Genomic DNA, 27,740 nt, shown 5'->3' with positions numbered 1-27,740 from the left:
TTCTTATCTCCGAACCCTTAGATGTTTTGTGCTGGACATCTGCACAATCTACAACAATCCTAGATTACTAAAACAGGATTCAAGAGAATGGAGCATTAAAATGGTTTGATTAATATCCGTGGATATCGCAGTGTTATAGTTGTTGTGAATATGTTGGTAACTATGTTGTGAGGTAGGGCTTAGGGTGCGTTCACTTAAGGAATTTCTGACCAGAAATCACATTCTGTAAAATTTTTAATGCAAAAATGAAACATGTATGGTGGGTAGTGCCTAAACGCGTGAAATCGGGTATTTTGAGAAAAAAGTTCATGAAGCCCACAAAATTGATCCAATTTTGAAGCCGAGGGCAGATTTGGAATCCTCACATCGATAGGAATCCAAAATTGTATTGAACATCTTGTTTTTAACAATTTTTACAGTAGAAAAAGTTCTTTTCATCCAATGGAGTTTTTGATAAATCAGCTTTTTGGCCGTACTAACCGGCCCGACATTACACGCTTTTAGACACTACCCACTATACCACCAAATAGACACTTTAAATTTTGCAGAATGTGATTTCTCACAAGAAATTGCTTAAGTGAACGCGCCCTAAGTGAACGCGCCCTAAAGTCAACAAATTTTGAGAAATTTTGGCTTGCGTTAGACTCATCTTGGGTTGCTGCGTAGTAACGTTTCCAAGAATCTGTCCGTTCCTGTAAGCAACTGGCTATTTGATCTAGCGTTATTCAGTTATACATCACGACACGACACCAAATCAGCGTGTGGAAACCAAGAAGGCATCACGCTTCCTGGTATCCGAGCTCTAGCGCCAAGTCTAATTACCACCTCAATGTGTCATGAGTCGTCTTCATCTTATCAAAGTCAAGAGCACTTTTTAGTAGCTTGGTTGATTTTACGTCTATAACATGAGCTTGAAACTCATTGAAATCCTCAACAGACGAAGACGATCTTTGCGAACACCCAATCGGGCGGGTGTTTGAGAGATCGCAGAACCGACTGCCCATTCGGCTCACAGAGTACAGCGAATTGAGAAAATGAGAGCGACCTCACGGGAGTATACGCCGAGCGGGTGAGTCATCAGTGCGACACGTCACATTGCCGGAGTAATTGCTGTAAGGTTTGAGCTCTCAAGTCAAAGAGAAGCAGATCTCAAGAGAAAAGGTCGCGAGGGAATTCCGACTCAGAGAATCAGACCTCTAAAACATGTGTCGCTCCGGCTCGGCGAGGTGAATCGATCAAATGTATGCAGTGGGTTTGGTTTTGCACCTCGTTATTTAAAGCAAGGTATGAAAATTCATCACATCTTACAAGGTACTGATCGTGATGTTGTACCCTGATATACCGCCATTGGGTAATTTTCTCTTGGCAACAGTGGATGTGTTAGAAGAACTTGTGGAACATTCTTCATTTCTCTTCCTCATGTTGTCGTAATCAATTTCATTTCGATTGGAATTCTGAATCCAAGCCGAGACGGCAAAAATGATCTTCCCAAAAAAACGTACATCATCCGCTTCTATCAGTTTTGCTCAATTCGCTTTCCAACTTGGTCCATGGCTTCAGCGTTTCCCTTTGTTTAGTGCACCTGAGATCACTTTCTTTACATTTTTTTCGACATTTTGCTTGGCGCCTGATCAATCCTGCGGAATCAATTCATAACTCAAATAGCAGGCACTACACTCCTTTAACTCTCCAACAAATCTTTGTTTAAAGGCCAAAGAAGGGTCTACCATCAAAATCTATATCATCACAAACAAGATGCTATCTATCTCTGTATTCTTGCTATTCTCTGTTAATTTTATTATTCAAACACAGATAGTCCTCTCATCACCTCAATCCGCGTTTGCAAACCATCATGAAGGTCTTCATCTATTATCAAAACGTGGTTTTTTCGACGCAGAGAGCACAGCGAAGGAGGTTGCCGAGGCCAAAAAGCTGATAAGGCCACCTAAACCTCTTCCCACTGTAGATACCTTGGAAAAAACCCAGTCCCAACAAATTCAGCATGCTGGCAAAAACCTGAATGGTGAAAGTCTATCCACGACAGCTAATCCCGAAACCACTGCAAACGTTGAATCATTTATAACCAAAGGACACGAAAAGGCAATTCCCAAGATTCATGATGATAGTGGAACAGTCTTCGAAGCAGATACAATAAATTTGATTAATGGGAAAGCGGATTTGAGTGTAAAGATTCCAGTTCATAGGAAACCAGCATTTTATCACGCTTTCTTTCAACGTCGATTTCCATCCGAGCAGAAATCAATGAAGTACTGCTTTCCAGTCCTCAAAGAAGCATGTACTTTCACTGGCGTATTTTCAGGATTTAAGAAGTTTGCAAGTAAATCCAGTAAATGGCTTCGTAAGTCGCCAAAGAATAGTCTTTTATCTTGATTTATCATCACAAGGCTAATCACTCTTTTTCACAAACCATAGGCCCTAAATCTAATGAATTCGAACACGTTGGTCTACTTTCGCCATTACCTAAACGGCGGAGACCACTAGAAACACCTCCGGACGATGGTCCTTACTACTCAGCGACCATGTTGGCCGTGGACCATAATACCATCCAAAGGGCACAAACTATCTAAATAAGACATCAGAAAAATCGCCAGCACCCTAGGGGTTAGTCTCAAGAGCCATAACGTGTTTGATAACTTCAACTCTTCTCATACCTGGATAGTAATGATGATACTGAACAGGTAGACATGTGAACAACACAGACCACGCCTAGCTCAATTTATATACAAACATATTTCTCTTCTTTCGAAAATATCTTGACCTCAAACGAAACAAAGATGAAGATTGTAGAGACTAAAAAAATTATCTCAAAAACTTGTACTAAAAACACTACGTTCTTCTTTCAAAAGTAGCATAAAGGCAACTTCAGAAGTAGTCCAAGAATGGACTTGTCTTTCCTCCTTTCATCCATATTCTCTTCTCACTATCATTTTTTAATGTTAAAGACTGCTATTGGAGTGTGTGTATGTAATCCCAAGCTTGATTCAACGTAGCAAATAGTTTTTGGAGTTTATATATCTAAAATGTGATGAACACCCAAACAACAAAACATCTGGGTGTCCCGGTGACCACAATGGTGGCTATTTAAATTATGGCACTGGTTGAGAATTGCATGTATTCTGTCTACAAAATCCTAAAAGCTGCAGACAATGCACAAGAGCCATGCAAGCAGTGATAAGTTTGTGTAGAGATACATTGATTTTGTTGGAACAGTCATGGATACTGTAAATGAGCTGTAACTGATCTGACTTCAACAATGAGGAATGCATATTAGGTGTAAGACCTCCAGAAATCATGAAAAAAACATCAAATCACTCCACAACACACTGCACAGATGTAGTATTTTTCTGCTATTCAAAATGATTTAAATTAGTGTCAAAAAAGATCAAAAATGCTGTGTTGATGCAGAAATGTAGTATCATTGCAGAGAAATACAGTTTTAATGCACATGCAGAATATATTCAGAATTGCTGCCTTTAAAATCATTTTTGTCATCCAGGTCAATCATGTTTCACTTTGGAAAAAACATCATCTGTGTGGTGACAAGCCTAAAGGATATCTCACACATATTTTGTAATTGAGCCCAGCACATAGAGTGTGCACTGCTTCTCTAGAAATCCTGGGAGAATCTTTCAACCTTTTTCTAAATAAAACCAATTAATTTAATCATACTTTTTTTGTCATCTATGTACAGTGACTTGAATGCAAAACTTTTCCCCAGATCCAGAGCTCTCAATCATATTACCACAGGGTTCCTAAGCTTACCTTGATTATCAGTCACTCACTGTGAGAAATCTTACAGTAAAATATTTTTTTGTTCTTGTGACCAGAACCTGAAATACGTAGGATCAAAGATTGGCTGGAGAGTTATGCTTCAGGTAAAAATAAAGAATCAAACATACCCTTAAGTTATGATACATTCAATTCAGAAAAGCTTGTCACAAATTCCTGGTCACCTTGCTCAAGCCTCAAGTTGTGCAGGAAAAATTGGTCAAGTGTTTGTAAACTTAGTAAAGCTGGTGGCCAAAGCCATGGTATCAAGTGAGTCCTATCAGGACACTGGACATTGGGATTTGAGAGCAAGTACTTGAGTCAGGTCCGTCCTACAGGACAGCCCCAGAGTGGAATTTTTCTTCACTTGCACAGATCATGACTCACCACAGCAGAACACTGCGTGCATAGTCAAAAACAAAGTCAGAATATTATGTTCGAGAATGTTAAATCAGAATTCACCAGCCCCCACCCACAAATACCTTTTTGAACAGGCAGTCCGCGGCCTCCGCCCCCACAAGCAGGCCATGAACCTTAAAACAAGGGAACTGGCCCAGTAGTGATTTCCTGAAAGCAAAAGAATAAGGAAATCAGAGAGAGAGAGAAATACAATAAGAAATAGGACTAAATTGTAGTTTATGCAAATAAGAAAAGTGACATATAAGAAAACAAAATCTTGAAAATTGTACAAGATGGACTGTACATAAAGTAGGGTCAGGACACATGGATGATCTTGAACTTGATTAATTCCCTCCTCAAGATGTGGGCATCTTCTGGAGCCTGTGGCCAAGGGGCTTACATGAATGTTTGGATAACCAGTTTTGACTACTGAAACAGAAGAAGGAGATATTGGTTTTATTTTTATGATAAGATAATGTGTTAAGCATTGGAAAATGTTGAGATGGACTTTGATGTTGATATGGAAGCATGAGATTTGAAAGTGAATGGGAATTGAACAAATGATGAGATGATGAGTGTTTGCCAAAGTCAAACAAAGTGAAGCTGGATGTACAAATGAATCAGTTTGAGAAAGAAGATGATGATTTTGATTTGAGAAACAATGATGATGATACCAAGCTCAACTAAGCTCTCTTCCAAGACCACCATGTCTGCTCTCAAAGAAGGGCTTACAACCAAAACCCTGGGTTTGGCCTGAGCACAGCAGGATTGTGAATTACTTTTGCTTGAAACCCCATTGTGAGGTCTCTAGACATCATCTGACCTTGCAATAAAATAAACACAGCTTCTTATAAGCCTCATACACATGCTTGTGTCACTATCTGCACCACTTCACTTGAGAAAAGTGACACAGTTGAGTTGTTGATTTCTTAAAAATCTAGCTGTTATTCAATCCAGGGCCTACACATGCACTTGACCCATTTGAGGTCACTTGATCTTGGAATCCAATTTCCTTTCAATCCACAACTGTTGACATACTAAAATGGGTAAAAGGGTCCACAAAAGACCTGAAAGGATCTCTTTCCATTTTTCTGGTGAGGTTTCATTATGTTTTGGGCCTTCATATTGTGGACTCAAGAAAATGTGCTAGAAAAATCTTGCTGTACTCAAGTCAAACCTGCAGGTGGAAGAGGGGCTTAGTTAAGCTCATGATGATCCTGAAGTTGATGAATCAAGATTGAAATTATCAAATGGACTGAAATGACCTGAAGAATATTTCACAAGTTAATGATCAAATGATAAAGAATTAGAACCAGTTTTGAATTAAAATTGAATTTAAATGTCAATTTTAGTGATAAACATTCAAAGTAAAATATTATGTATGGTCAATCTTCTGTGACAATGAGTGCTTGCAAAATCTGTGTGCATGGAATATCTTCCTTTTGTAAAGAATAAAATAACCCAGTTTCTTGATCATCTGCCTTACAGTTAAAATTAGCTATGGACCAAATCTACATACATCAGAAAATCAAACCAGGGGAAATGGTGAACCATTCCATGGTTCTGTGATCATTAAACTGGGTGCAGTTGTACCACCACTCTTTCAGTTGCAAATCAACTGTACCCAAATTACTACACTCAGTACATTGCCAGTTTCCAACTGGATTTACTTGGTCCACCACAAGGGCATTTGTGGTGTAAAGACTTCTGTTTCTTCAACAGAGGGCCCTAACAAGTTTTGAGACTCATTGTATCAGATGATGCATTTTCTAGCCTTAGGCCTTCAAACCCACCAATGGAACTCACTGACCCTGCTAAACATTTGTGCTCTTGATAATCAAATCTAATAAGACATGTAAGCTTGATGAAGGTGATAGAAGAATAAGAAAACCAAAACCTCAGTTTTCACAAGTAAAATCCTTCAAAGTTGACTTAAAACCTAATTAAAATCAAATTTCCTTCCATGAGAATCTACAAAATCAATCTCATGACTATATATGGAAAACAAGTTCAATTAATAGAAACACCTCAATCTCAATCCAAAATGAACATCTTTATATTTTCTCTCACTCAAAAAAAAAGAGACAAAAGAAGAGAATAGAAATCAGAACTTAAATTTTGAACTTTAGATTAAAATTGAAAAAAAAAACCAAAAAAAAGGAAGACATCGATTGGAAAAAAAATGGAAAAGAGGATCATGAAAGAGGGATGTGAAGGAAAAGATTTCATGAAACAAAAGACAAAAACAACAATAAATTTCATCAAAAAAAAAGTGAAAAGAAAAACCAATAAAAACATTTTTAAAAAAACCAATCATACTAAAAAAAACCAACATGAAAAGTAAAAAAATCCCTTGGGAAAAAATTTAACATAATACACAAAACGCAGACACGCACACACAACATCAAACGACATCAAACTCTTCCAACAATGAAAATAGTCTTTGTGAGAAACAATCAAGGGTTGTCGATTAAAAAAACAGTCAATTCATAGAAAGCTTTCTTTGAATCGTTGTGTTGTTCTCTTCAAGTTTTTGGTCTGTTTAGAGGTTTGAGGAAAAAAAAGGAAAAAAAGACAAGCAGGAGTAGAAATGGCTTGAACAAAAGATTGAATAAAATGACATTCCACATACCCACATACGAGCCAAAACCGAGGAAAAAAAGTGGAAAGAAGCAGAGATGAGCACACAAGTGAGAAACGAGAAAGAAGCTAATGGGAAAAAGAAGGCACGAAGAAACCAAGGAACACTGATGGATATCAAGAGATGAAACAAAAGACGAGCGCATGGGAAGAAGTGTTGATGATACGACAGGTTAACCCAAATCAGGAGGAGGGGTCCCGATTTGAAGACCCAAAAGTTGATGACAGGCGAAAGGCCTGGTTAAGATCCACGTTGTAAGATTAAAAGTTTTACGCCCAGATCTGTAATAGACAATCGAGATTGGTCAATAAGTAAGAAATCAATTACACAAAGATGTCAACTCTCAAATCAAAAAGGCGACGTACTTTGAGCATGCTATCCCAACTACCTGTGCACAATGCCATTCCGTCGGATGAGACACCCAGGCAACTGACTCGATTCTCGTGTCCAGCCAAGACACCAACCCTCTCGCCTTTGAGTGTGTCCCAGACGTTACAATTGAAATCGTCGTAACCTGCAAAGAGGATACGACCAGATGCAGAGAAGGCAACTGAGGTAATTCCACAAAGCACGTTGTCATGTGTGTATTGATTTAGTTCTCGATCGGCTCTTAGGTCAAACAATCGACACGAGGCGTCATCTGATCCAGTTGCGAACGCATCACCATTAGGAAAGAAGCTGAATGTGGAGGTGAAACGAAAGGTTATGAGTTAGAATGTGCCTCTTCTTTGTACGGATTGGGCCGAGAACACATACCAAACAGCGTTGATATCCGACTCGTGACCAACAAAGGATTGAACGACTTTTCCAGTCCGAATGTCCCATACTTTAGCAGTTGCGTCACATGCACCAGACACAAAGACGTTTTGATTGGGTCCAAGAGATAGACTGTAGAGTGAAAAAGTTGAAGAGATTAAAGAGGGCGATGGAGAGCGATAGATGATGATCAGAAAGAACGACGACGTGACGTACCTCATCACATCACCTGAATGGTCATTGAATTCGATAACTCGAACACCAGCATCAACATCCCAAAGCATACAAGTCATATCACCAGATGAAGTAAGGATTTGACGATCGTTCAAGAACCGACAACACGATAGGTAACCAGTATGAGCACTCAATTCTCTAGCCACCTTGACTGTTCCTTCCTTTGATCTAAGACTGTAGATTGAACAAATGTTATCCAGTCCACCACAAGCTACAAAGTTACCAGAAGGAGCATAGGCGCATGTCATAACCCAAGATGAACGAAGAGGGATAGCATGGACTTTGTTGGTAGTGTAAGCATCCCAAACGATTAGTTTTCCATCCTGTGATGCTGAAACCAAGTGACGTTTATCTTGTGCCCAATGCATGGCATAGATCTTGGCTAAATGACCCTTGAGCGTTCGTCGAGGTTTCATAAGAACGCGAGGAAGTGGGTCCATCTCGGCTGCCATTGCACGTACTGGATGATTGAGTATTGAAAGAACAAGCGTCAAGAGAATCGTTTGATGAGAGCAAGTATGATGTGTCAGTGAATGGAAGTCATTTGTAATGATGAATAGAAAGTGGTAGTTTACAAGTAGTATCAGCCAGTTGGTCTCGTTTCGCTCGAATCTTCTCTTTGAGTGTCTCGGCCTCTCGACGAGCAGCAGCAATCTTTTCTTGGATATCGGATGACATGATGAGTAGGCTTGATTGATTTGATGACTGGTTTTTAGGTTTTGAAAGGGAAGATAGAAAGAATGAATCGATGATTAGTGTGATGATGAGGATGAAGAAAGAAGATTGAATCGGTGATGATGATGATGACCGATGATGAATGGAGCTGACCTTGAAGAAGTTAAAGTTAAGATTCTATTGGATAGATATACTATGTGTAGGTAGGTAGGAGTAGGTAGATTGAAGTGGTGATAGGTTGATGATTGATTGGTTTGAAGGTAAAGAAGAAAAATGAAATTAAAACTAGAAAATTGTTTAAAATCAAATTAAAAAAGGGAATTGATTAATTTTATGAAATTTAACGAATCTCTTGACTTCACTCTTCACTCAAACCAACCAACCAATCAGATTCAGATTCAGAAATCTTTCAAAATTTCAAATTTATTTAAAAATCAAAAATCAAAACACTCAAACTAGAACCCAAAAACACAGTTTTATTTTATTCATATGCCAGCTTACCAATCATATCTACCAAAACAAAATGTATTTTCTAATTCAATCAAATCAATCAAATCAATTTAAATTCACATCCATTCGATTCAAAACAGTATAGATATCCAATTCAAAAAATATTAAACAATATTAAAATCAAAATTAAACATCACTATAGATCACTATGTATTCCAATGGTCACTTTTAGGTAATTGATTTTTAAATTCCATGTTCAATCACATCAATTTAGTCTGATAAATGCCTTTTTAGTCGCAATACAAATCAACATCAGTTTTGATCTTGATGGGGTGAACAATTCATCAGATCGATCGATGCGGAACCGTATTCAAAAAAAGAAACACCAAATGAGAAAAAGAGAAAAAGAGAAAAAGAGAAAAAGTTTGACGGTTGAATGTACAAAATTGGAATTGGCTACATAAAGAAATCATTTCAAAGGAACCGAACAGAAAATTGAACCCCGAAAGCCCCTAACTTAACTAAGTACCTCGAACCGCGCGCGTCCCCCGGAGCTTGCGGAGGAGGGACTTAGAGCATCCACAACGGTCCACCTACTTTGCGAGCCCTGGAACAGACCCCCGATCCTGATTTTGTGGATGTAGGGGGTCAAAAAAACAGGTGTCCACAGCGGTGCACTTGAAGTCAGGGGCCAGAACTCGATTGAGTGATATGGTATGCTTGTACCATATCATCTTGTTTCGAGTGCGGTTTGAGACATGACTATATCGGTCACGTGGAAGCAGTGGCACGTGATATTGGGAGCCCCTATAGACCTCGCAGATGTGGGGGGTCCGGATGGAAATCTGGAGGCCCCCGACGTCTCACCCCCGATTGTGCGAGCTCCGTTGGAGTGTTTTTTTGCGTTTTGACCCCCTACATCGCTGGGGGCCCGCAAAGTAGGTGGACCGTTGTGGATGCTCTTACGACTTATCGGAATCTCTGGCCTGATACCAAATCGAAATTTGCGGTTTCAAGCTATGTTTGGTTGAATCCGACAATACCCATCCCTGTATCAACCATCTCAAGAATCTGAATAGACCAGATGTTTCTAATGCATCCTGTACACATGCTCCCTCAAAACCGAAAGGACTTCAAAATGATATTGTGTCTTGAGGGTTCATTGAAGAAGTGTAACTCTTGAGGTCTTGCTTCACACGACTGCGGTTGCCTTCTCAGAGAAATTTGTGTCCAAAAGGTTTTGGACAACAGAGAGAAAGAGAGAGAGAGAGCAGGACAGAGAGGAACGAGAGAGAAAGAGAAACGAGAGAGAGATTTATCTCAAATGGGACATGAGACAAATCATGATGAGCAGAAAGAACGAGAGCGAGACAAACTTGACAAACTCGGTGTCGTATTTCCTCAATTTATCGTCAATTTATCGATCCCGTTCCACCGCCAAGCCTATCATGGGCGACACTCTAAGGAAAATGTCACTTCGGAGCTCAAAAGCGAGTGACCTAGGGTCAAAGACGATGCCATTGAATAACAGACGACCCAACGAATACATTGGACCTGCACCTCCAACAGCGGTTGCTAAAGAATCTAAAGCAAAAGCAGTGCTTCCAAAGCATATCCTGGCTCTCACTGATGCGGAATTGATAAAGTTGATCGAAGACAATCATATGAAGACATACAATTGTCAAGCTAAATCATTACAAGTCAAATCTGTGGTGTCATTGGTCAGAGGTCGTGATACATTTGTATTGGCGGGGACTGGTTACGGGAAGACTCGAATTGGCGAAATGTTCTTGGCTTTATTTCCAAAAAATTTGAAAGCGATGTACATTGTGATCAATCCCCTAGACGCTCTGGGTGATAACCAGGTGAATTAACCATCGTCATCGATGTTCCTGTGCTTGACTGATTAGATTCATTGGATGATGTAGGTTACCGAGAAGAACGTATGGAAGATCAAGTCTGTCAATCTCACAAAAGAATCTTTTACAGAGGAAGTTGAAAAGGATATCATGGCAGGAGTATACAGCGTAATATACACGGTGAGGGATTTTTCCGAATGGACATATTAATACATAGGATAGGATCTGATGCAAACATGTGACTTTTTGCTTTTCTAAGAGCCCAGAGATCTTTTTGAACAGCAGAGCTTTTGAGCGTGTATATTTCAACGAGTGGTTTCAAGACCGTCTGGTACTGAAGGTAATCGATGAAGCCCACATGATTTATTGGTGGGGCATGGTACAAAGCGGGCGAGCAAAACATTGCAATGCTTTCATGCGTCAACAAGACGGCGGTCAATTTCGCCCATCTTATGGTGATCTTTGTCTTCGGCTGCTAGCAACAAATAAAATTCCTCTGCTTTTGATGTCAGCGACGTGTGCGCCTGGTCCATTTTCAGCAATCCTAAATAACTTAAGCATCCGTAAGTGCGACATCACGATTGTACGGGGCGAATTGAGTCGCTCAAACATCAGGATCATTCGGATTCCGATGAAACGAGGCATTCGAACGCCTAAAGATCTTCTTACAATCTATGCTAAAAAGGAAGTAATATCTGACCAAGATTTGCTCAAGTCGTTAATCTACTCCAATTCGCGGAACACCACATTTGAGGTGATGAAAATTGTAAACGAGGCTCGAGGAACACCGGGTGGGGAGCGTGATCCGGATAGTAAGCTGATCAGGAGGTATCATTCTTGTACCGGCCGGAAAGAGAAGCTTTGAACAATTGAAGGTTATACAAATGATGAGTTCCCGATCATTTCATGTACAAACGCACTCGGTCTAGGTCAAGATTGGCCAACGGTAATGGAGGTCATAGTGATAGGACAAACTGGACTGCCTGAACTGGCTCAGCTATTTGGTAGATGTGGACGAGGGGACAAACCTGGACTGGCGCTTCACTTTGTTGAGAAGACTCGAAAGAAAGGCGCGAAGAACGTAGATGATGCAAATAATACCAAAGAGATGACTGAAGACGAACTGATGAATACCTTCACTTTCACCCCGATATGCCTGCGAGTGACACTATCACTGGCAAATATGTAAATAGTTTTGTCTCTTTGACCGATATGCTTTGCAAAGCTAATATACTCACATGACTTTGTTTGTTAATCACACCAGGATTGGTGTGATACCATGTCAAAAAGATGATCCCCGTGTTATTGCTGAAGAGGCTCGAGAAAAAGCTGAAGGATTTCCCAAATGCGAGTGCTCGAACTGTAATCCAGAAGCTGCTGCGATGTTGGTTCACAACCTACCTAAATTGACCAAGTTGAATTATATGGATGCGATGACTAACGTCTCGGAAGTTGAAGGCTTTTTCAAACCGAACAAAGACGAGAGTGAGCAGGCTGGTGTTGGAAATGGTCAAGGTATTAGCAATAAGAAAGGCTGGAGGAAGCGGTGTGGGCCTTTAGACCCAGCTTTAGAGGAGCTTGCGGATGAGTTGGTATTCATGTTTGAGCTACATTGCAATGAATTGTTTGGGGACGATGGTTATTGTGAAAGCGAAGACTACTTTGGACTGGAACGAGCAACCAAGATTGTAGAAATCATTGAAGATGTGAAATGTTCCGAAGACATTGAGGACGCTATGGGAGGCGATATCATTGAGGGTGGTGTGGATGTTGTGTTTGATTACATCAACGAATGGCGGACTCGAGATACAGGAATAGAATTCTTGAGAAAGAGGGAAATCATTCGAGAAAAAAAGAAACAAGATGAAGATAAAACCCTGAAAGAGAAAAACACAATTAACATCATTCCAAAAGTCATTGCAAGTTTTCCTCTCCAAAAGAAACAAAGACGGACATCAGAGCAGGTCAAGGCTGATAAGGAGGCTGCAACCCATCGCAGAGAATACAATCAGCGTTGTATAAATTGGATGAAGTTCGACCATGTGCCATCAAACAAGCTGGATGCAAAAGAACGAGCTTACCAAGAGAAGTAAGTCCCTATTCCTCATTGATCCACCTGACAAACTCCTCATCGAGGTCGCCAAATCCATCGCGTTGATCAGGTCCCTCATCGTCTCCTTCCTCACAATTTTCTTGATTGTAGTTTGAAGAGAGCGGCCAATGAAAACGTTCAAACCTCTTCTTAACAAAGTCTTCTTGAAGCTTTTGGATACCTAGGCGATTGATGTCAGGAATTGGGACACCTGGATGATCAGAATTAGGTATTGACTCTAATATCCCTTCGACTTGAGCCATATTCAAGAAGCGCGTCATCGACGCTGGCGTTGATTGATTCTTATGTGACTGTCTAATGTCATTTAGCCCAGCTCGTCCTTTCATTTTGTTTACCAAGTCCGAAAGCTAGCAAATCAATTATTATCAGCTGAATACATAAACCAGAGAAAGTACTAAAGATTTACGAGTCCAACTGTGAGCAAAAATGTCTCCTTCAATCGCTTGATGTCAGTTCCGGGACCCTAGGCAAGGAAAATTTAGACTTGTCAGATTCTCCTTAATTGACAAGCATGGTTTAAAAAAGAAAATATGTACTGCATGGTTGTAAAAGTACTTCAGCCAATAATTTTTGACCTCGAGGTAGAAGTCTTTTGCCACAAAATGACCCGGTTGGCCCGTTGGAGAGATCAACAGAGAGTGTAGAATGACGTGTGCAAGGGACTTTGGGAGAAATTTAGTGAGGAGTCGAATGAGACGAGGAAGATACCTGGAGTAGTGGGTCAGGCCGCTGAGACCCTGAGCCATGACACTCCACATCTTCCACATGAGGAGTAGCCGACCTATATCACCGTCAGACATTGCTTGATTTGCTTCAATGACTGTTGCAAAGTCTCGGATGCGGAGTAACAAGTGAACCTTTTTGACGTTGTGGTGATCTATTTATGATATTAAGCAAAAAAATTAATCATCTTTACTTTACCAGTTTATTAGCAAACTTCAATATAGCAGAGAATTCGAAATTCAGGTTTTCAGATCAATTGAAGCTCTTAGAGGCTTATGTATACTTATTAGCTCATTATTATGTCATCTTATTTCAAAATTATTATTAAGATCAACATAGTTTACTTACAAAGTTATTACAAAAAGACAGAAAAAGAAAAGATAAGAAAAATTCGAAAATATAGGTGTAAAAGTTGGAAAATGGTTTTTAGCTTATTTATAATTAAGTTATGGGTTTTATAAGGTTAGAATATGAAAGAACAACAGTTTATTATACAGGAACAATTTTAATATTCAAGGTTGATAAGGGGAAACAGAGGTTATTAGCAGAAAGGTACTTTTTCGAAGTTGGTAAACAAGGGTTAGGCGTGTAGTTTACATATGTAATGGTGGTAGTGATGGAATTTAAGGTTGCCAAGAGGATTTTCCGGGATTTTTAAGGTTATAGAAGATGATTTCATATTACATGAGCAAGGAAAAGGGAGTAGCAGCTGTGAAAAGTGAAGAAAATAGGTGAAAATCGTCGAAAATGGAGGTTTTCAGCTAATTACATATGTCAAATGACGTCAGAATAAGGTGGTAGATGGCTCATTCAACGCTGAAGAGTGGATTACATAATGTACAACATTTGAATCATTAGTAACGGAGGTGTATGTAAAAGGTTATAAGGGAAATAAGAAATTGGTGTGAATCTCGAATTTACAGTCACAAGACACATGTAACACCAAAAACCTTAACTTCACAACTCAATATCTTACTCATCACTCATCAGAAGTAGGTCTTATAGGTGTCAGAAATGATCAGTAACACGTGGGCTACAAGATGCACTTTAGTAATCAAAAATTGGAGCACATCTGAAAAAATTCGTAATCTCAAAAATTGGGTTTCAGCTAGTTTACAAGGAAAAAATCACCTGTATTCATCTTAAGAAGTGCTGTACATTACATCATTGCGTCATTGATCACTTTTGGCTGTGAAAATTACATCATACATTAGTAACAAGATCATTACATTGCGTCATTACATGGTTTTTAGGGTTATTTAGGCGGATTTGATTGGTTTTTGAGGCTGTTGACTGTTGTAAAGATTGTTACATGTGGATATAAGTACTCCTTGATGATTTTGGGATTGTAGCGCCCTTTTCTGCATCTTATACCTTTGTTGTAGTGTTATAAATCATCATTTATTTACTATATTTGTACTAAGATCACTTAAATCCGCCCCTTCAAAAGCAAGGAGAAATTTATTTACGTGTGTTAAAGACTACAAGTCTAATTGGGAATAATACTTACAACAGTATTGCTAGTAATAAACATAGCGTGTGACTTTTTTGCGCTTAAAATCTGGGAATAATACTTAACAACAGTATTGCTTTATTTCTCTGGTGCCTTTTATCCTTTTCTCTGTTATCACAAAGTGGTCAGCAAGTGCCCTTGTGCTGGTTTCTTTGAAGAAGGCAGTCTTTAGGCAACTTCTACTATATTACACGTAGTAGATTATCCCTTCTTAGGTGTTGTAAAGCTCTTGTTGAGCTTTAAATACTACAACGTCCCTTTGCCGACGAGCCTTACGGAGAGCTTGGCCGGATAAGAAATTGATAAAGACATTTTCTACGGTTTTTTCAAAATCATCAACAGACATTTCAATGGATTCTTGGACCGTTCCTGCAGGAAGACCCAAAACCGAACTTGATATAAACAAACAGACTATTCATTAGTAAACTTGTGTATATCCAAATCTAAAGTTATGACTTACAATATACAAGCAGTTAAAGTTGCTTCATGAGCCTGTTCAATCGTTCAAATCATTGAAGTAAAATCTTTTTTCGCAGTTGGTCTCTCTTTCTTTCCACCAAGCTCTACTACGGTTCGCCATGCACCTAGATCGGTCTTATCATCTGGATTACCCCAATGATGCAACAAGATAGCTTGTGAAATATTCCACAAGGTATGACCTGCGCCTGGAACCATAAGCAAGTGACCAAGACTTTCATCCATAGACTTCGAAGGCACACGTTGACTTTCAAGGCCAGAGAAATTTAGACAAGTACCGAGGTCTCCTTCAACCATTTGCAATCTGTTTGCAAAGTCCTCGGGTGGTAGGCCAGTCTGCTTGATCAATTCGTCGTACAGTGATGCAATTCCATCGGAACCATTATCAGAAGAGTCCATGAGCTTAAGCATGTTGATGTCAGGTTTCTCGGCCTTGATCTGATCAATGGGTGGTAGATTTAATACGGGAAGAGATTTGAAGTCATCTTTTTTTTTTGTGTAGCGGAGAAGCACTCGAGCTGCTTGATTCTTCAATGTCAAGACCCATCGATTTTGCTCGGGTTTTTTTGGAAGGAGTTCTGCAGGCTTGACCATCTTCTCGATGTCGTCTTTCAGGTATTGTTGGAAAGCAGGAACAGTACAATGAAGGATATCGAGACCAGATATAAGATTGGGATTGAGAAAGTGAATATAGCCCCAAGTGCCGTGATATGTTTTACTGGTCGTATCAATTCGTCGACTGTGAACTCGTTCCATCATATCGATATTATCAATACATATAATGAATCCAAAAGTCGCCGCTGCTTTTATCTTTGCTTTAATCGTGAGTGACTTTTGCTTTGCTAATGCTAGTAGACCACGTAGCGCTGATTTTCGACATGAACTGAGGCCGATTTGGTACAGATAGTGGTTGACTCGCTCAGATACACCACATGCAAGCAAAGTGATTGTGTTTTGAACCTGAAGTCCATTGCTTCGACGGTTGCATCCGTAAGATATCATCTGAATGGTTGTTAAAGCAATCTAACATTATATGACATAATAGAACAGTTCGGTATGGTGCGTATCCCAATAAGTCTAGACATAGAATGGCACTTACCGCTTTCATTCGAGTATTTGCATTTTCAACCGCATCTTTAGATCTTCTGTAGACATAAGCTGAAGACGATTCCTTTGCCTTGCCAAATTCGGATTGCTCCGGAGAATCCGACTCCAAACCAGAATCAAACTCAGAATCCGAGCCATCAGAATCAAGATCTGCAGCTGCCTCATGTTCAGTACGTCGTTTCCGCTCAGACTTCCAGGCTTGATGACCATGTTGGAGCTTAGAAGTAATCAATTGATGAAGAAAATCCATGCTTTGAACAATATCTGCTTCCCTTTTCACGTCCTGTTTGTGATCAAAAAAACTAGTATCTAACATATTTATATTGATGTATTGGCTACCTTGGGGTGGAGACTGCTGTGCTACAATAAGCTTGGCCTGTGAATCAAGTACGGATCAGTTATCTGTTTGATAACAGGCCTAATGTGGACAAAAGTCATGAAAAATACCTTTTTAAGAACCCAATCATTCCATTTAGGCCGACATTCTGGCTTCTGATTCACCAGCTCGGCGATGGCATCCAATACTGCTTCGGTAGATTTCCATCCTTTTGCGACCAAGGCCCACTGTTTCTTGCGTCTGATGATTTTTTCATTTGTTGAGTGTAGGTAAGCGAGAAGGAACGATTTTGTGTCGGAGTTTTGCTGCGCCAAATATTCACAAACTCGTTCAACAAGTGGCACGCGCTTTTGAGGTGTTGAAGCTTGCAAGAGTGAAGCATCAAGCTCAAGAAGGCTCGGATCGAACTCTGGCTCAGTATCGCTGTCCATATTTAAGCCCCAATGTAGCTGATGAGGCCCGAGACTGACTTCGCAAACAAAAGCAATCAGCTTTGAAAATAGAGACGGATCGAAACAAGTGAAAGTGAGGACTTACAGATATAGATATATTTGGAATTGAGCGATACCCTTGGATGTGGTACTTTATGACGTTACACCCACGTAGATCAATTTGGTAATGAGAGAGATGGACTTAACTCTCGAAAAAACTAAATACATTTGCATATGTAAATGTGTCTGTAGTCGCAGCAGAATGATATGTTATATTTTATTTTTTTATTTTTTAGACATTGACCTCCTTGAGCCGTTATGAAGAATATGCAGAATCTGAGTACACCAAAAGATGGAGAAAAATAATATCCAGACATCTTACTAGAGCTGTCTGAGGGGTTTGTTGAAGGGAAGGTGGTGTAAAAGACGGCTGGAGATAGTCCCAGCCAAACCGAATTTGGTATCAGGCCAAATTTGCCGATAAGTCGTAAGCCCCCCTCCGCAGGCTTGACGTCTCTGCGGGGGTTAGGGGCCTTATGTTAAGCTAGCGAAAGCCCTGCACTCTGGACTTAAAACACTTCACCAACGCTTTCCAAATCAGCGAGCGCCTACTCTTATTCTCCTGAGAAAGCCGGGTATGTAATGATTTTTTACGGATTTATGAAATGTCTTCTTGGAACGTCAAGAGAGCTCATGAAATGGGAAACAGACCTTTGCTCCCGAGGCCAGTCCTTTGGATCCGGGAAGCTCAGGCTCCATGCGATCATTTGGTCGAGCTTTGCGCGGGCGGAGGCGGGCGGGTCACGGCGCATTATCTTTGTGGACTTCTTGTGCTTAAAACCGCCCACGGAATCTAAAAAAGAATCTCCAGCTTAACTGTTCGAAAGCAGGCGATACAATTCGCACTCGCGCGGTTCGAGGATGCGATTTTCTGGTGACGTCGAGTGAAGGGGCAATGCGGATCACGACCAACTTCAATTCTTTCTCTCTCAGTCACAACCATTTGGCCAAGCAGAAAACTGACTTTCGCATATTCTGTAGTTTATCTTGTAGCGCACCACAGGCACTTTGCCAAACAGATCAATCTCCATCTCTAGATATCACCCTAGATGGAACAAACGAAGTGGATTCAAATTTAAATGTGAGAAAAGGAGATGATGCATGTGATTTAAGAGAAAAAGTATTGGCTGAAGCTGCTGCAACATTTTTTTGTAGCATATGCTAGAAAACATTTGGGTGCATGGTTGCTCGTGTCAAGACAGTGGTAAGTAACCCCAAATCAGTAGCTCCACACCTCTGACACCGCGAGTCTGTAAAAGCCAGTGAAGAATCAAGATTTATGTACTTAGTGAAATTATAAAAAAACTGTCTTCAATTGGGCTGAGAAATCATTTTCAGAATAAGAGTGTAAAGAAGTCTTTTGGAATAGAATTCAATTTTGAACAAACCTAGATTTGTTGCCAACCATAGATTTTGGGCCAAAACTTATGGTTACCACACAGTCTTGACACAACCCACTATCTATAGTATGATCTAAATGTAAAGGTGGTGTTCTAATTGGAGTCATACCTTTTGCTTGGGCTAACACAATTGTAAATATTTGGAAAAATCAGTTGCCTAAATCTTGTAGAATTCAGTGTTACTTCTTAATAATTTCTCATTTCATTTCATCACTGAATTTGTGTGTTCATTTGGTTAAGTCATTAAGAATGGGAAAATCAAAATCTGGTCCTGTGATAACTGATAATGGGTAGGTCATACATCCAAGCCCTCCAGGCACAAAATCTGAGATTTCCCCCTGAGTTTCTTACACCAGCAATGGGTGGCTGTGTTGCATTGCTTGCAACACAACAAAATACATTTCTATCTATGTAGACAGGAGCAGTGTGACCCAGGGCTGTACAATCTCCCACAATGGTTTAAGAAACAAATCAAGCCATGTATTTTTATTACCTACCTATGAAGTCACAAAAAAATATTCATGTACAGCCATTTCAAGAAAGGTTGACCACTTTTTTTCAAGAAAGTTTTTGCCGCAGTGAACAAAACCAGACAAAAGTCTTGTTTATAGGGTTTATTTTTTCTGTATTCTCCAGATTAGCAGAGAGACAAAACCCAGGTTTTCCACTGTGACGAGATTTTCAAAAAAGATCAATCTTTGTTGAAACAGCTGTAATGACAAAGGATGTTACATATTGGGTTTTTTTCTACATATTCTACCCCCAAAGGCCTTGGAACATACCACTGCTTTACCCAGGGCCCACCTAATAACCTGTTGCCAGGGTTTCTTTAGTTGTTGTGTTGCTCTGCAATGCAACACAACATGAAAAAACATTTGGCTCTATAGAGCAACACAACTGACAGCGGACCAAACAGCTGTGTTGTGTTGCATTTCTGCCTAAGCAACATGTTGTGCTGCCGTGTGTTGCACACTTTTTGCAACACAATGGCCCATCTATGCTCACACTCCTTTCTCTTTACTTAATTTTCCTACCCTCACACTTGTTTATACATGTACAATGCCAGCCCTGAGCCCTATGTACAGGACCAAGGACTAAAAAACACACATGTAAATATATGTAATACATATGTAAATATGTGTAACTTGTTTAAAACTATGAAGATTCAATTTACACCTCATGGCTCAGCATCAATGGTCACTTAACAATAACTTAAATAGTAAAGGTGAAACCTAACCCAAAGAGAAGCAAACCTAATTGCCAACCACAAGTTGACACCTAGGTCTTAGAGTATATAAACCCCTCCTCTTCCCACTTTGGAAGAGGAACCCATTTGATATCATTACACAACTCAGCTTCACAGCCTACTTGATTTTTCACCAAGAATAGAGTAAAGTGATACTGTTGTAGTTTGATTGTCTTACTTCCTTTATTGCTCAGGTGCTTGCAGAACCCACTAGTGTTCTTAGCTAGTGGGAGAAGTAGCTACAAGAACAAGCTTGGAATTTACAACTTGGTCCCTCTACTACAGAGTATAAAGTACCCCTGTGGCACCTCTAATTTCTCAGAGTGTAAAGTACTGCAGGCTCCAGAGCTGTATCAACCAGATCTCCAAGCTAGATCCAAGAAGGACAGCTCAGCCATCCCACTGGCACCAAAGTGTCTTATTAGAGGTCAACTAACTGTTGCAGTTGTCACTTGAGTGTTCCAAGAGAAGAATTTATTTTTGTCTGCACTTCATCTTTCAGTGAAGGGTCAGCCAAATAGTTGCTGTCCTCTCACATGCAGTAGTGTATCATGTATGTATTTTTTTGTGTGGTTTAACTTTGTGCCAGTCAATTCATTATGTTCATGTTTCTGATCTGCTGATGTGTGGTGCACAATTGGATCCAGCGCCATGGTGATGAGGGAAGCTTCTCTCATCTCTGTGGCCTTGGGGATGAGGGAAACTCCCTCTTCTCTGTGGGCTTGGATTCCCACTGAGTCTGACCCCAAGTTACAATTACCAACTGTTTAAATTGGTTGTGCATGTCTGGTATCTACTGCAGTCTTTGCAGCAAGTGTTGGCACCGCCAACATAGATGCCTCGGATTGAAAAATCCGAGGCATCATCGGATGGAAACCCTCGGACAGGTCTCGTCCGAGGATTTGATCCGAGGTATTTTTTGACGCAAAATAATACCTCGGATCAAAACCTCGGAAAGATTCTGTCCGAGGATTTGAGTCCGATGATACCTCGGATTTTTCAATCCGAGGCATCTTTGTTGGCTGTGTGGTTGTTTAACTGCACGCCAGAAAAGGTAACCATTTGAATACAAGTATACAATATGTACAAAATATTATAAACAAATTGTCACAAGGTCCTTGCAGGAGCCTTGTTGTCTGTTCCATAGTTTATGTACTATTAGTTTCTTCCTCTTTCTTTTTCCCAGCTTGACATGTTTTGCTCCCATGCGTCCTATTGAAGTCCTTTTGTTCATTTGATTTTCACGATTGATTTCAAATTTGGCAACTTAAGTGATGGCAGCTTATTCCCATTTTTAACTAAATCATTGATTCATGTCGTTATACTGCATTTCAAGCCAGCTTTCATCTGTTCTTCCATGCAACTGGTCTTCATTGATCAATGTATCATTATTGATTCATTTAAATTAGGCATGTTCTGACCCTTTTAAATAATCATTATGATCTCCATATCATTAGCAATTGTCTGCACTTTTGATAGAGCTGTACACCAGACAATGATTGTTACCTTCAAATGCATTTAATTGATAATGATGTTTGTATTTTTGTTCATTCTTGGTTTTGGGTACAGTCTAGAGCCATCATTGGTTGTGTTTCTCTTTTGTTCTCTTTTGTGAGACACTTCAGCTAACTCTGCCTGATATGTGTATCAACTTGGTCACTCAAAGACTATAGTAAAAACATCACCATTACACGAGTCATTATACTAATCACTCAAAACCACAAAAATCAAGCCTTGGATGTGAATTCAAAACATACAGGCCCAAAAATTGTGCCTTGGTAAAATTTAGAATAACAGTGGTCACTGGTAAAAACTCCAGGCAGGTTTACAACTGGTTATATCTGTAATTGCTAGTACCCGTATGAGGCACGAAGGAGGTTGCGACACGTCCATGTCAGCACCAGTCAGAGAGAGAGAGTCGGGCTGGGCCTGACGGTCGCTTTCGTGATCAGGGCATTTTGATTACGGAATCCGACCAAGCAAGATCGCATGATGCCTAGCAGGTTACGCTTGGCATCAAGACTGATCAGTCAGGCCCTGGAGTCATGGACATATAACAGAGGGAAGTAAGCCTATCTTTCGCTTCTTCCCCTCCTGTCAAGTCCATCTCTCGTTTCCTGATTATCAGGTGCTTTACCCGACTCCCCTCTTCCTTCAGTTCGCTAGTCTCACCTTTTTCGTATCATTAAAATTAAATTCAACCAAGATTAAATAACTTTAATAAATTTAAAATGACAGATCGTACTAGTAGGAAGAAAGCAGCAATTGGAGAGAAGGATAATGATAATAATTCAGTTAAAAATATGTTAGTTTCAAACCAAGGAGATCAATCAAGAAACTCTGGTTCAAATCAAAATAGCCAAGGTATAACAGATGATACCGGTAATAAGAGCCAAGTAGATTCGGAAATCTCCAAGAATCTCGGTTCAAGCACTCTTCATGGAAATTCTAAAGAAGTCCAATCAGTTACGAATCAAGGAGACATTAATAATAACAATGTACTCGATTCTAATCTGTTAAGAGGTAAAATCATTTCTAAATAACATTCCTTGTAGTTAATTGGAAGTTAATAGAAAACTGATATTAATTCTTGAAATTCCTTTTTCAAATTGTAGAAAGCGAAAAACGGGATAACAAAACTATAAAGAATCCAGTGAAGGCTAATCCGATAGTTATAGAAGATTTAATTGATGATTTAAGTTCTCAAAAGTCGAATGATGAAACAAATGTAAACTTGTTAGATGTGAATAGCGCCTTCAAGCAAATTCCGGTAATGAAAAGTGATTATAATTTACTTGTCATCAAATAGAAAGTGAGATAAACTAATCAAATGGTTACACGGTTTTTCTAGGTACACCAAAGAAAGCTAAGAATCAAGTCAAATCGATCGAAAGATGTGATAGTGATAGTCAAATTGTAAATGCGACGTATTTAGATTTATTGAGAAGTCAACCAAAGTCTTTTGAAAGTAAGCAATACGGAAGGTTTATCCTTACAAATTTCCTTGAAAACAGTTATAACTAATCAATTGAAATTAATTATGTTTTTTAGAAGATCAAGTAGTGATTGAAAAAGATGGAAAAACTGGAAGTGAAATAGATTTAACGGATAAAAACGAGGTTTTCAAGAAAGCTATGTCTTTAACAGTAGAAGGCGATGGTTATGGAGCGTCTAAATATCTCAAGATCTATGAAGCTTTAGGTCATTTAGATAAACATCAAGAGAGACCTTCAAATAAACAAGCAACATCAGCTAATCCGATTTTAGAAGAAACTCATGATGAAAAGAAGAGAGATGATGGAGGTGTTTTTGAAAATGGAATGTGGTTCTTTCCAGGTAGAACTTCCACTTATAAAAACAGAAGTTATACGCCATATTTCGACAGGAACATAAAAGAGTTAAGGTATCCAATTCCATTAACTATCTTCGATAATGATTGGCAAACTAAAGCAATGGGTTACCATGCGAAGAAGAAAATCAAATCTGTTGAAGGAGAATTAAAGACTGAAACTTACACAGGTTTACCATATGCAGACAAATGGTTGTTAGATTATGGAGAGTGGTGTATACATTATAATGGTTACATAAATGCACTAACCAACGCACGTTTCAAGAAGTTTGTAGAATGGTCTTTAGCCCACAAAGCAAATGTAGAAAAGGTGATGGCGTTGATGGGATGGTTAACGGCTTTAAAATACGATATAAGAGTTAGAGAAGAATCCTTAATCAATAGAGTTGAGGTGGATGGTCATGTTGCACCACCAGACATCTCAGGATACAATCAAGCATTAGCAGAAGAGTGTTTCTTATTAACTCGATCTAGAGGTAAAGTTTTTCATCTGTGAAAACGATGTTAGAATAATTACTAATTATCTGTTCGATTTCCAATTATGTAATTCGATAGATGAAGCGTTGTTTAAGAAGAATCCTTACGTTGAAGGAGGTGAACGATATGGGTGGGATCCTTCAACAGGTAAACCACCAAAGAAGATCGAAAAATTTCAAGGTAGTCAAAATTACGGAATGTGAGAGGTGTCAAGGTGACAATGCAAAAATCAAAAAACGAAAATCACAATTCCCGGGTGCGAAATTCAAAAATCAAAGACAAAACTACAGAAAATACTCAAATACAGGGCAAAAACCCCTGTACCGGAGTAAAAGTCATGGCAGAAACCCCTTTCAGACCAGGTTACGGCCCAAATTTCAGTAGATTTACAACTTGAAACTCAACATTTGTCACCCCATTGTCGCATTGACACAAAAAGTACCAGGAAACCACAAAAGAGGACATCAAAATTCAAAAATCAAAAAATCAAAAAATCAAAAGTCAAAAATCAAAAAACAAATGTTGATAATCAAAAAACGACAATTAACAAACCATAAACAAAGACCCCAAAAATGAAAACTTCACATTAGATGATGAAAAGTGTACCTCTCTACCTCTACCTCTCAACCAATCACACAACCCACACACCATCACCGATCATCTTAGTCATTCCTCCAACTTTTGTTATAGTCTCCACCCATCCACTTGTTCAACCAAACCTACACTACACTGAACCTCTTTGATTGTCTCCACTCTTCTTCATCCTTATTTGATCGTCTTCACTCTTCTACACTACACTGAACCTCTTTGATCGTCTCCACTCTTCTTCATCCTTATTTGATCGTCTTCACTCTTCTACACTACACTGAACCTCTTTGATCGTCTCCACTCTTCTTCATCCTTCTTTGATTGTCTTCAATCTTCTTTGATATTCTTGGATCGGCTTCACCCTTCTTCAATATTCTTGTATCGGCTTCATTGTTCCCTAGTATTCTTCAATTCTCTTTGATCTTCTTCGATCTTCTTCAATATTCTTGAATCGGTTTCAATCTTCTTCAATCTTCTTCAATCTTCTTGAATCGGTTTCAATCTTCTTCAATCTTCTTGAATCGGTTTCAATCTTCTTCATCTTCTTGATTCGGTTTCAATCTTCTTGAATCAGTTTCAATCTTCTTCAATCTTCTTCGATCGACTTCAATCTTCTTGACGACCACACTTCTTTGATCGACCTCAATCTTCTTCAATCAGCTTCTTCTTCGACTTTGGTTTCTCTCAGATACTCATATTTCACTATCATGAACCGACCTACTTGTCCCTTATGTCAAAGTACTCTCCGTCAAGGCGAACACAAAATATGTGGACCCTGCCTTGAAAACATCAATGCGGACCAAAACAAAAAGGTTCCTTCTCCCCCCCAGCAGGCACCCACCCAAGCTTCTCAACCCCGCCCTGCCAATCTCAAGGTCATCAATGCCAAAGCAGCTGTTGCAGCCCGTACCTCGACTTCCACTGGTACTCATGTTCACCAACTTCAAAGCGACAAGTCAAAGCGAGCTGCTGCCAAGAAACAAGCTAGCAGCAACCGCATGTTTAATGGTCATCCAGCAGCACCTAAACCTCCACCTTTCACTACTCACACTGGCCGAGTATGCTCTGTAGGATGGATGGTGATATACGACACCGGCTCTTTCGCTCATGGTCTACTTCGGGGAACTTTCACTGTGGATAGGTCATCGTTGACACTCTTGGACGACACCAAGGAAGGCATCTTCAACCTGTGGGACCACTCGGTTGACTCTCCTCTTTACCCTCAGGCACCCAAAGTTTACAACTCTGAGTATTTCAACCTGGCCAAAACCGGCCGTGGCCGGAAATCACCTGTGGTCTTACATAACAATGAAGTTTTTGCCAGATATCTTGATGACACTAAAGGAGAACCTAGCCTCGAGCTAATTTTTCTGGCTGACAAATATGTCAAAAATAATCCTTGGCTTTGACCTTCCACCAGTAAGCCGGTACAACCTCAACGACAAGCTAAAAGAAAGGCATCTCAACATTTGACTTATGAGGAGATGTTATTAGATGATGGAGATGAAGAAGCGGATTATGGTGATAGTGATAGTGATAGTGATGGTGATCTGCCTTTGAGTGTCGAAATATTCCAGCCAAGCAAGAAAGCCAGGTGTACACCTTCAACTTCAACAAAAGTCACCTCACCACGAGTCACTCGAAAGAAGGCTTCTAATTTTAAAACCAAGAATAGTACATACACACTCCCGCCACCCATCACCCCACGAAAATCTCCCCACCGTGCTCAGAGTGATGTGGCTCCTGTAGCTATGACTCATGTGATACCACCTCACCAGACAGGTAAGCTCACCGCTCTTGTTCACTACTCATTTTTGGTCTGGCTGACATGCCCTCCTTAGTACCGGCCTTTGATTTCAGAGAGGCTATTGATATCTCCGTATTTGGTCGAAAGCTTCCCATGGCTTGCCCTGTTCCACCTGCTGAGACTACAGACGGTTTCACCGTTGGGAAAAAATGCATTTTGACAGGAAATGCAGAAGGTAAACCTGAATGGGTGGTAACACCGTATCATTTCAAAGTTGATGAAAGTGTGGTGATTGGAAAAGGTTCTTTCAGGACATGTTACAATGCCTTTGGAAGAACACCTGGTGGTGAGGTGACTCCGATGGTTGCCAAGAAGCGGAGGGAGCTGCCTCCCAATATGACTCATCTGGCTGTCCATAAAGAATCCGGTGGAGTGTATGCTGCTGTTTCCATGGTGATTGAAAAGTTTAAGAAAGCCGCTTTGGGTCTGAATGAAATTCAACTTTTCCCTGCAACGGTTGAAGCTATCCAAAACATTCGTGTGAGTCAAATATATGGATCTCATTTTATTCAAGCTTTCTCGATAACATGTTTTTATTTTCCAGATGGTTCAAAACTTTCCGGTCTATGCAGGAAGCAGTGCTACGACAGAATGTGCTTATTTCTTTGAAGAAGTACTTGATGTTACACAATACCGCAAGTATACCAGCAATCACAACTTTGAACTCCGGCCTTCAGACAGTCCTTTAGTCAATGAAGTAATGCAAGCTCTCAGTCATTGGTCTCATAAACACTATGGCGGAAGAAGAATGGTTGCGGATCTTCAGGGGGTAGGTTTGGTTTTGACAGACCCTTTGATTGTGGATACGAGCAAGTAAGTACTTTTGTGCTTGCATTCCAACATTTTGCCTGACGGTTTGTTTTGGCCCCAGTATGGCTTGGTGCGACGGAAATACTGGAAGGAAAGGCTTGGAGAACTTCTCTACCCAGCACGAATGCAACAAGATATGCAAGCACCTGGGGTTGCTACCGCCAAAGGTAGCAAAATTAAGTCTACGGGAGGAGATGGAGCTGTTGTATGGAGGTAAGTCTGGGGAACAGACTCATATTCCAGCAAGAGATTAGCACAAGGCCGAAATTCAGGAGTAAATTCTTTCCTTTCAATCTGTATTCCAAAATTTGTTGCTCTTAAAAAAATCAAAAATTTACAAAATCCCTTTGCTCACAAAATTATCATCTTAAAAACAAAAAAAAACCATGTATATATCATTTTAAAAATCTGAGTGCTGAACCTTTTGTTTCCTTATAAGAAGTAATCTTATTCTGAAGATGGTCCAAATTGGCCCGTTTCCGTTGCATCTGCTTATCGT

At 39.8% G+C, this 27,740-nt stretch overlaps 9 protein-coding genes across 9 annotated transcripts; 7 read left to right on the top strand and 2 right to left on the bottom strand.

The window, feature by feature from the left end:
• Positions 1-1,034: 1,034 nt before the first annotated feature.
• On the top strand, positions 1,035-2,588 carry MELLADRAFT_101549 (uncharacterized protein; the record flags this gene model as incomplete). The annotated part of the gene is made up of 4 exons (XM_007404828.1): positions 1,035-1,069; positions 1,133-1,241; positions 1,813-2,359; positions 2,434-2,588. 4 exons carry the CDS (start codon positions 1,035-1,037, stop codon positions 2,586-2,588), a joined length of 846 nt encoding a protein of 281 aa, XP_007404890.1.
• Positions 2,589-6,812: 4,224 nt separating this feature from the next.
• On the bottom strand, positions 6,813-8,675 carry MELLADRAFT_76428 (heterotrimeric G-protein beta subunit (G-beta, Gpb); the record flags this gene model as incomplete). The annotated part of the gene is made up of 6 exons (XM_007404147.1): positions 6,813-7,110; positions 7,195-7,507; positions 7,586-7,717; positions 7,802-8,279; positions 8,395-8,524; positions 8,648-8,675. 5 exons carry the CDS (start codon positions 8,495-8,497, stop codon positions 7,099-7,101), a joined length of 1,038 nt encoding a protein of 345 aa, XP_007404209.1.
• Positions 8,676-10,268: 1,593 nt separating this feature from the next.
• On the top strand, positions 10,269-10,442 carry MELLADRAFT_88900 (uncharacterized protein; the record flags this gene model as incomplete). The annotated part of the gene is made up of 1 exon (XM_007404829.1): positions 10,269-10,442. The coding sequence occupies one exon, from the start codon at positions 10,269-10,271 to the stop codon at positions 10,440-10,442; it is 174 nt and encodes a 57-aa protein (XP_007404891.1).
• Positions 10,443-11,399: 957 nt separating this feature from the next.
• MELLADRAFT_70582 (uncharacterized protein) lies at positions 11,400-12,056 on the top strand (the record flags this gene model as incomplete). Its single annotated transcript, XM_007404830.1, has 1 exon — positions 11,400-12,056. One exon carries the CDS (start codon positions 11,753-11,755, stop codon positions 11,990-11,992), a length of 240 nt encoding a protein of 79 aa, XP_007404892.1.
• Positions 12,042-12,896, top strand: MELLADRAFT_58859 (uncharacterized protein; the record flags this gene model as incomplete). The annotated part of the gene is made up of 1 exon (XM_007404831.1): positions 12,042-12,896. One exon carries the CDS (start codon positions 12,042-12,044, stop codon positions 12,894-12,896), a length of 855 nt encoding a protein of 284 aa, XP_007404893.1.
• Positions 12,897-16,548: 3,652 nt separating this feature from the next.
• MELLADRAFT_88898 (uncharacterized protein) lies at positions 16,549-17,504 on the bottom strand (the record flags this gene model as incomplete). Its single annotated transcript, XM_007404146.1, has 2 exons — positions 16,549-17,112; positions 17,184-17,504. 2 exons carry the CDS (start codon positions 17,502-17,504, stop codon positions 16,549-16,551), a joined length of 885 nt encoding a protein of 294 aa, XP_007404208.1.
• A 955-nt stretch (positions 17,505-18,459) lies between these two features.
• Positions 18,460-18,729, top strand: MELLADRAFT_88897 (uncharacterized protein; the record flags this gene model as incomplete). The annotated part of the gene is made up of 1 exon (XM_007404832.1): positions 18,460-18,729. The coding sequence occupies one exon, from the start codon at positions 18,460-18,462 to the stop codon at positions 18,727-18,729; it is 270 nt and encodes an 89-aa protein (XP_007404894.1).
• A 3,712-nt stretch (positions 18,730-22,441) lies between these two features.
• On the top strand, positions 22,442-24,055 carry MELLADRAFT_58857 (uncharacterized protein; the record flags this gene model as incomplete). The annotated part of the gene is made up of 4 exons (XM_007404833.1): positions 22,442-22,733; positions 22,826-22,990; positions 23,062-23,178; positions 23,262-24,055. The coding sequence occupies 4 exons, from the start codon at positions 22,442-22,444 to the stop codon at positions 24,053-24,055; spliced, it is 1,368 nt and encodes a 455-aa protein (XP_007404895.1).
• Positions 24,056-26,007: 1,952 nt separating this feature from the next.
• Positions 26,008-26,865, top strand: MELLADRAFT_88896 (uncharacterized protein; the record flags this gene model as incomplete). The annotated part of the gene is made up of 4 exons (XM_007404834.1): positions 26,008-26,043; positions 26,106-26,406; positions 26,466-26,805; positions 26,847-26,865. 4 exons carry the CDS (start codon positions 26,008-26,010, stop codon positions 26,863-26,865), a joined length of 696 nt encoding a protein of 231 aa, XP_007404896.1.
• Between the last annotated feature and the right edge of the window lie 875 nt (positions 26,866-27,740).

Source organism: Melampsora larici-populina (genome assembly GCF_000204055.1).
Source record: "Melampsora larici-populina 98AG31 unplaced genomic scaffold MELLAscaffold_2, whole genome shotgun sequence".
Taxonomy (NCBI): Eukaryota; Fungi; Basidiomycota; class Pucciniomycetes; order Pucciniales; family Melampsoraceae; genus Melampsora; species Melampsora laricis-populina.
This window is presented reverse-complemented; position numbering and strand designations above follow the sequence as displayed.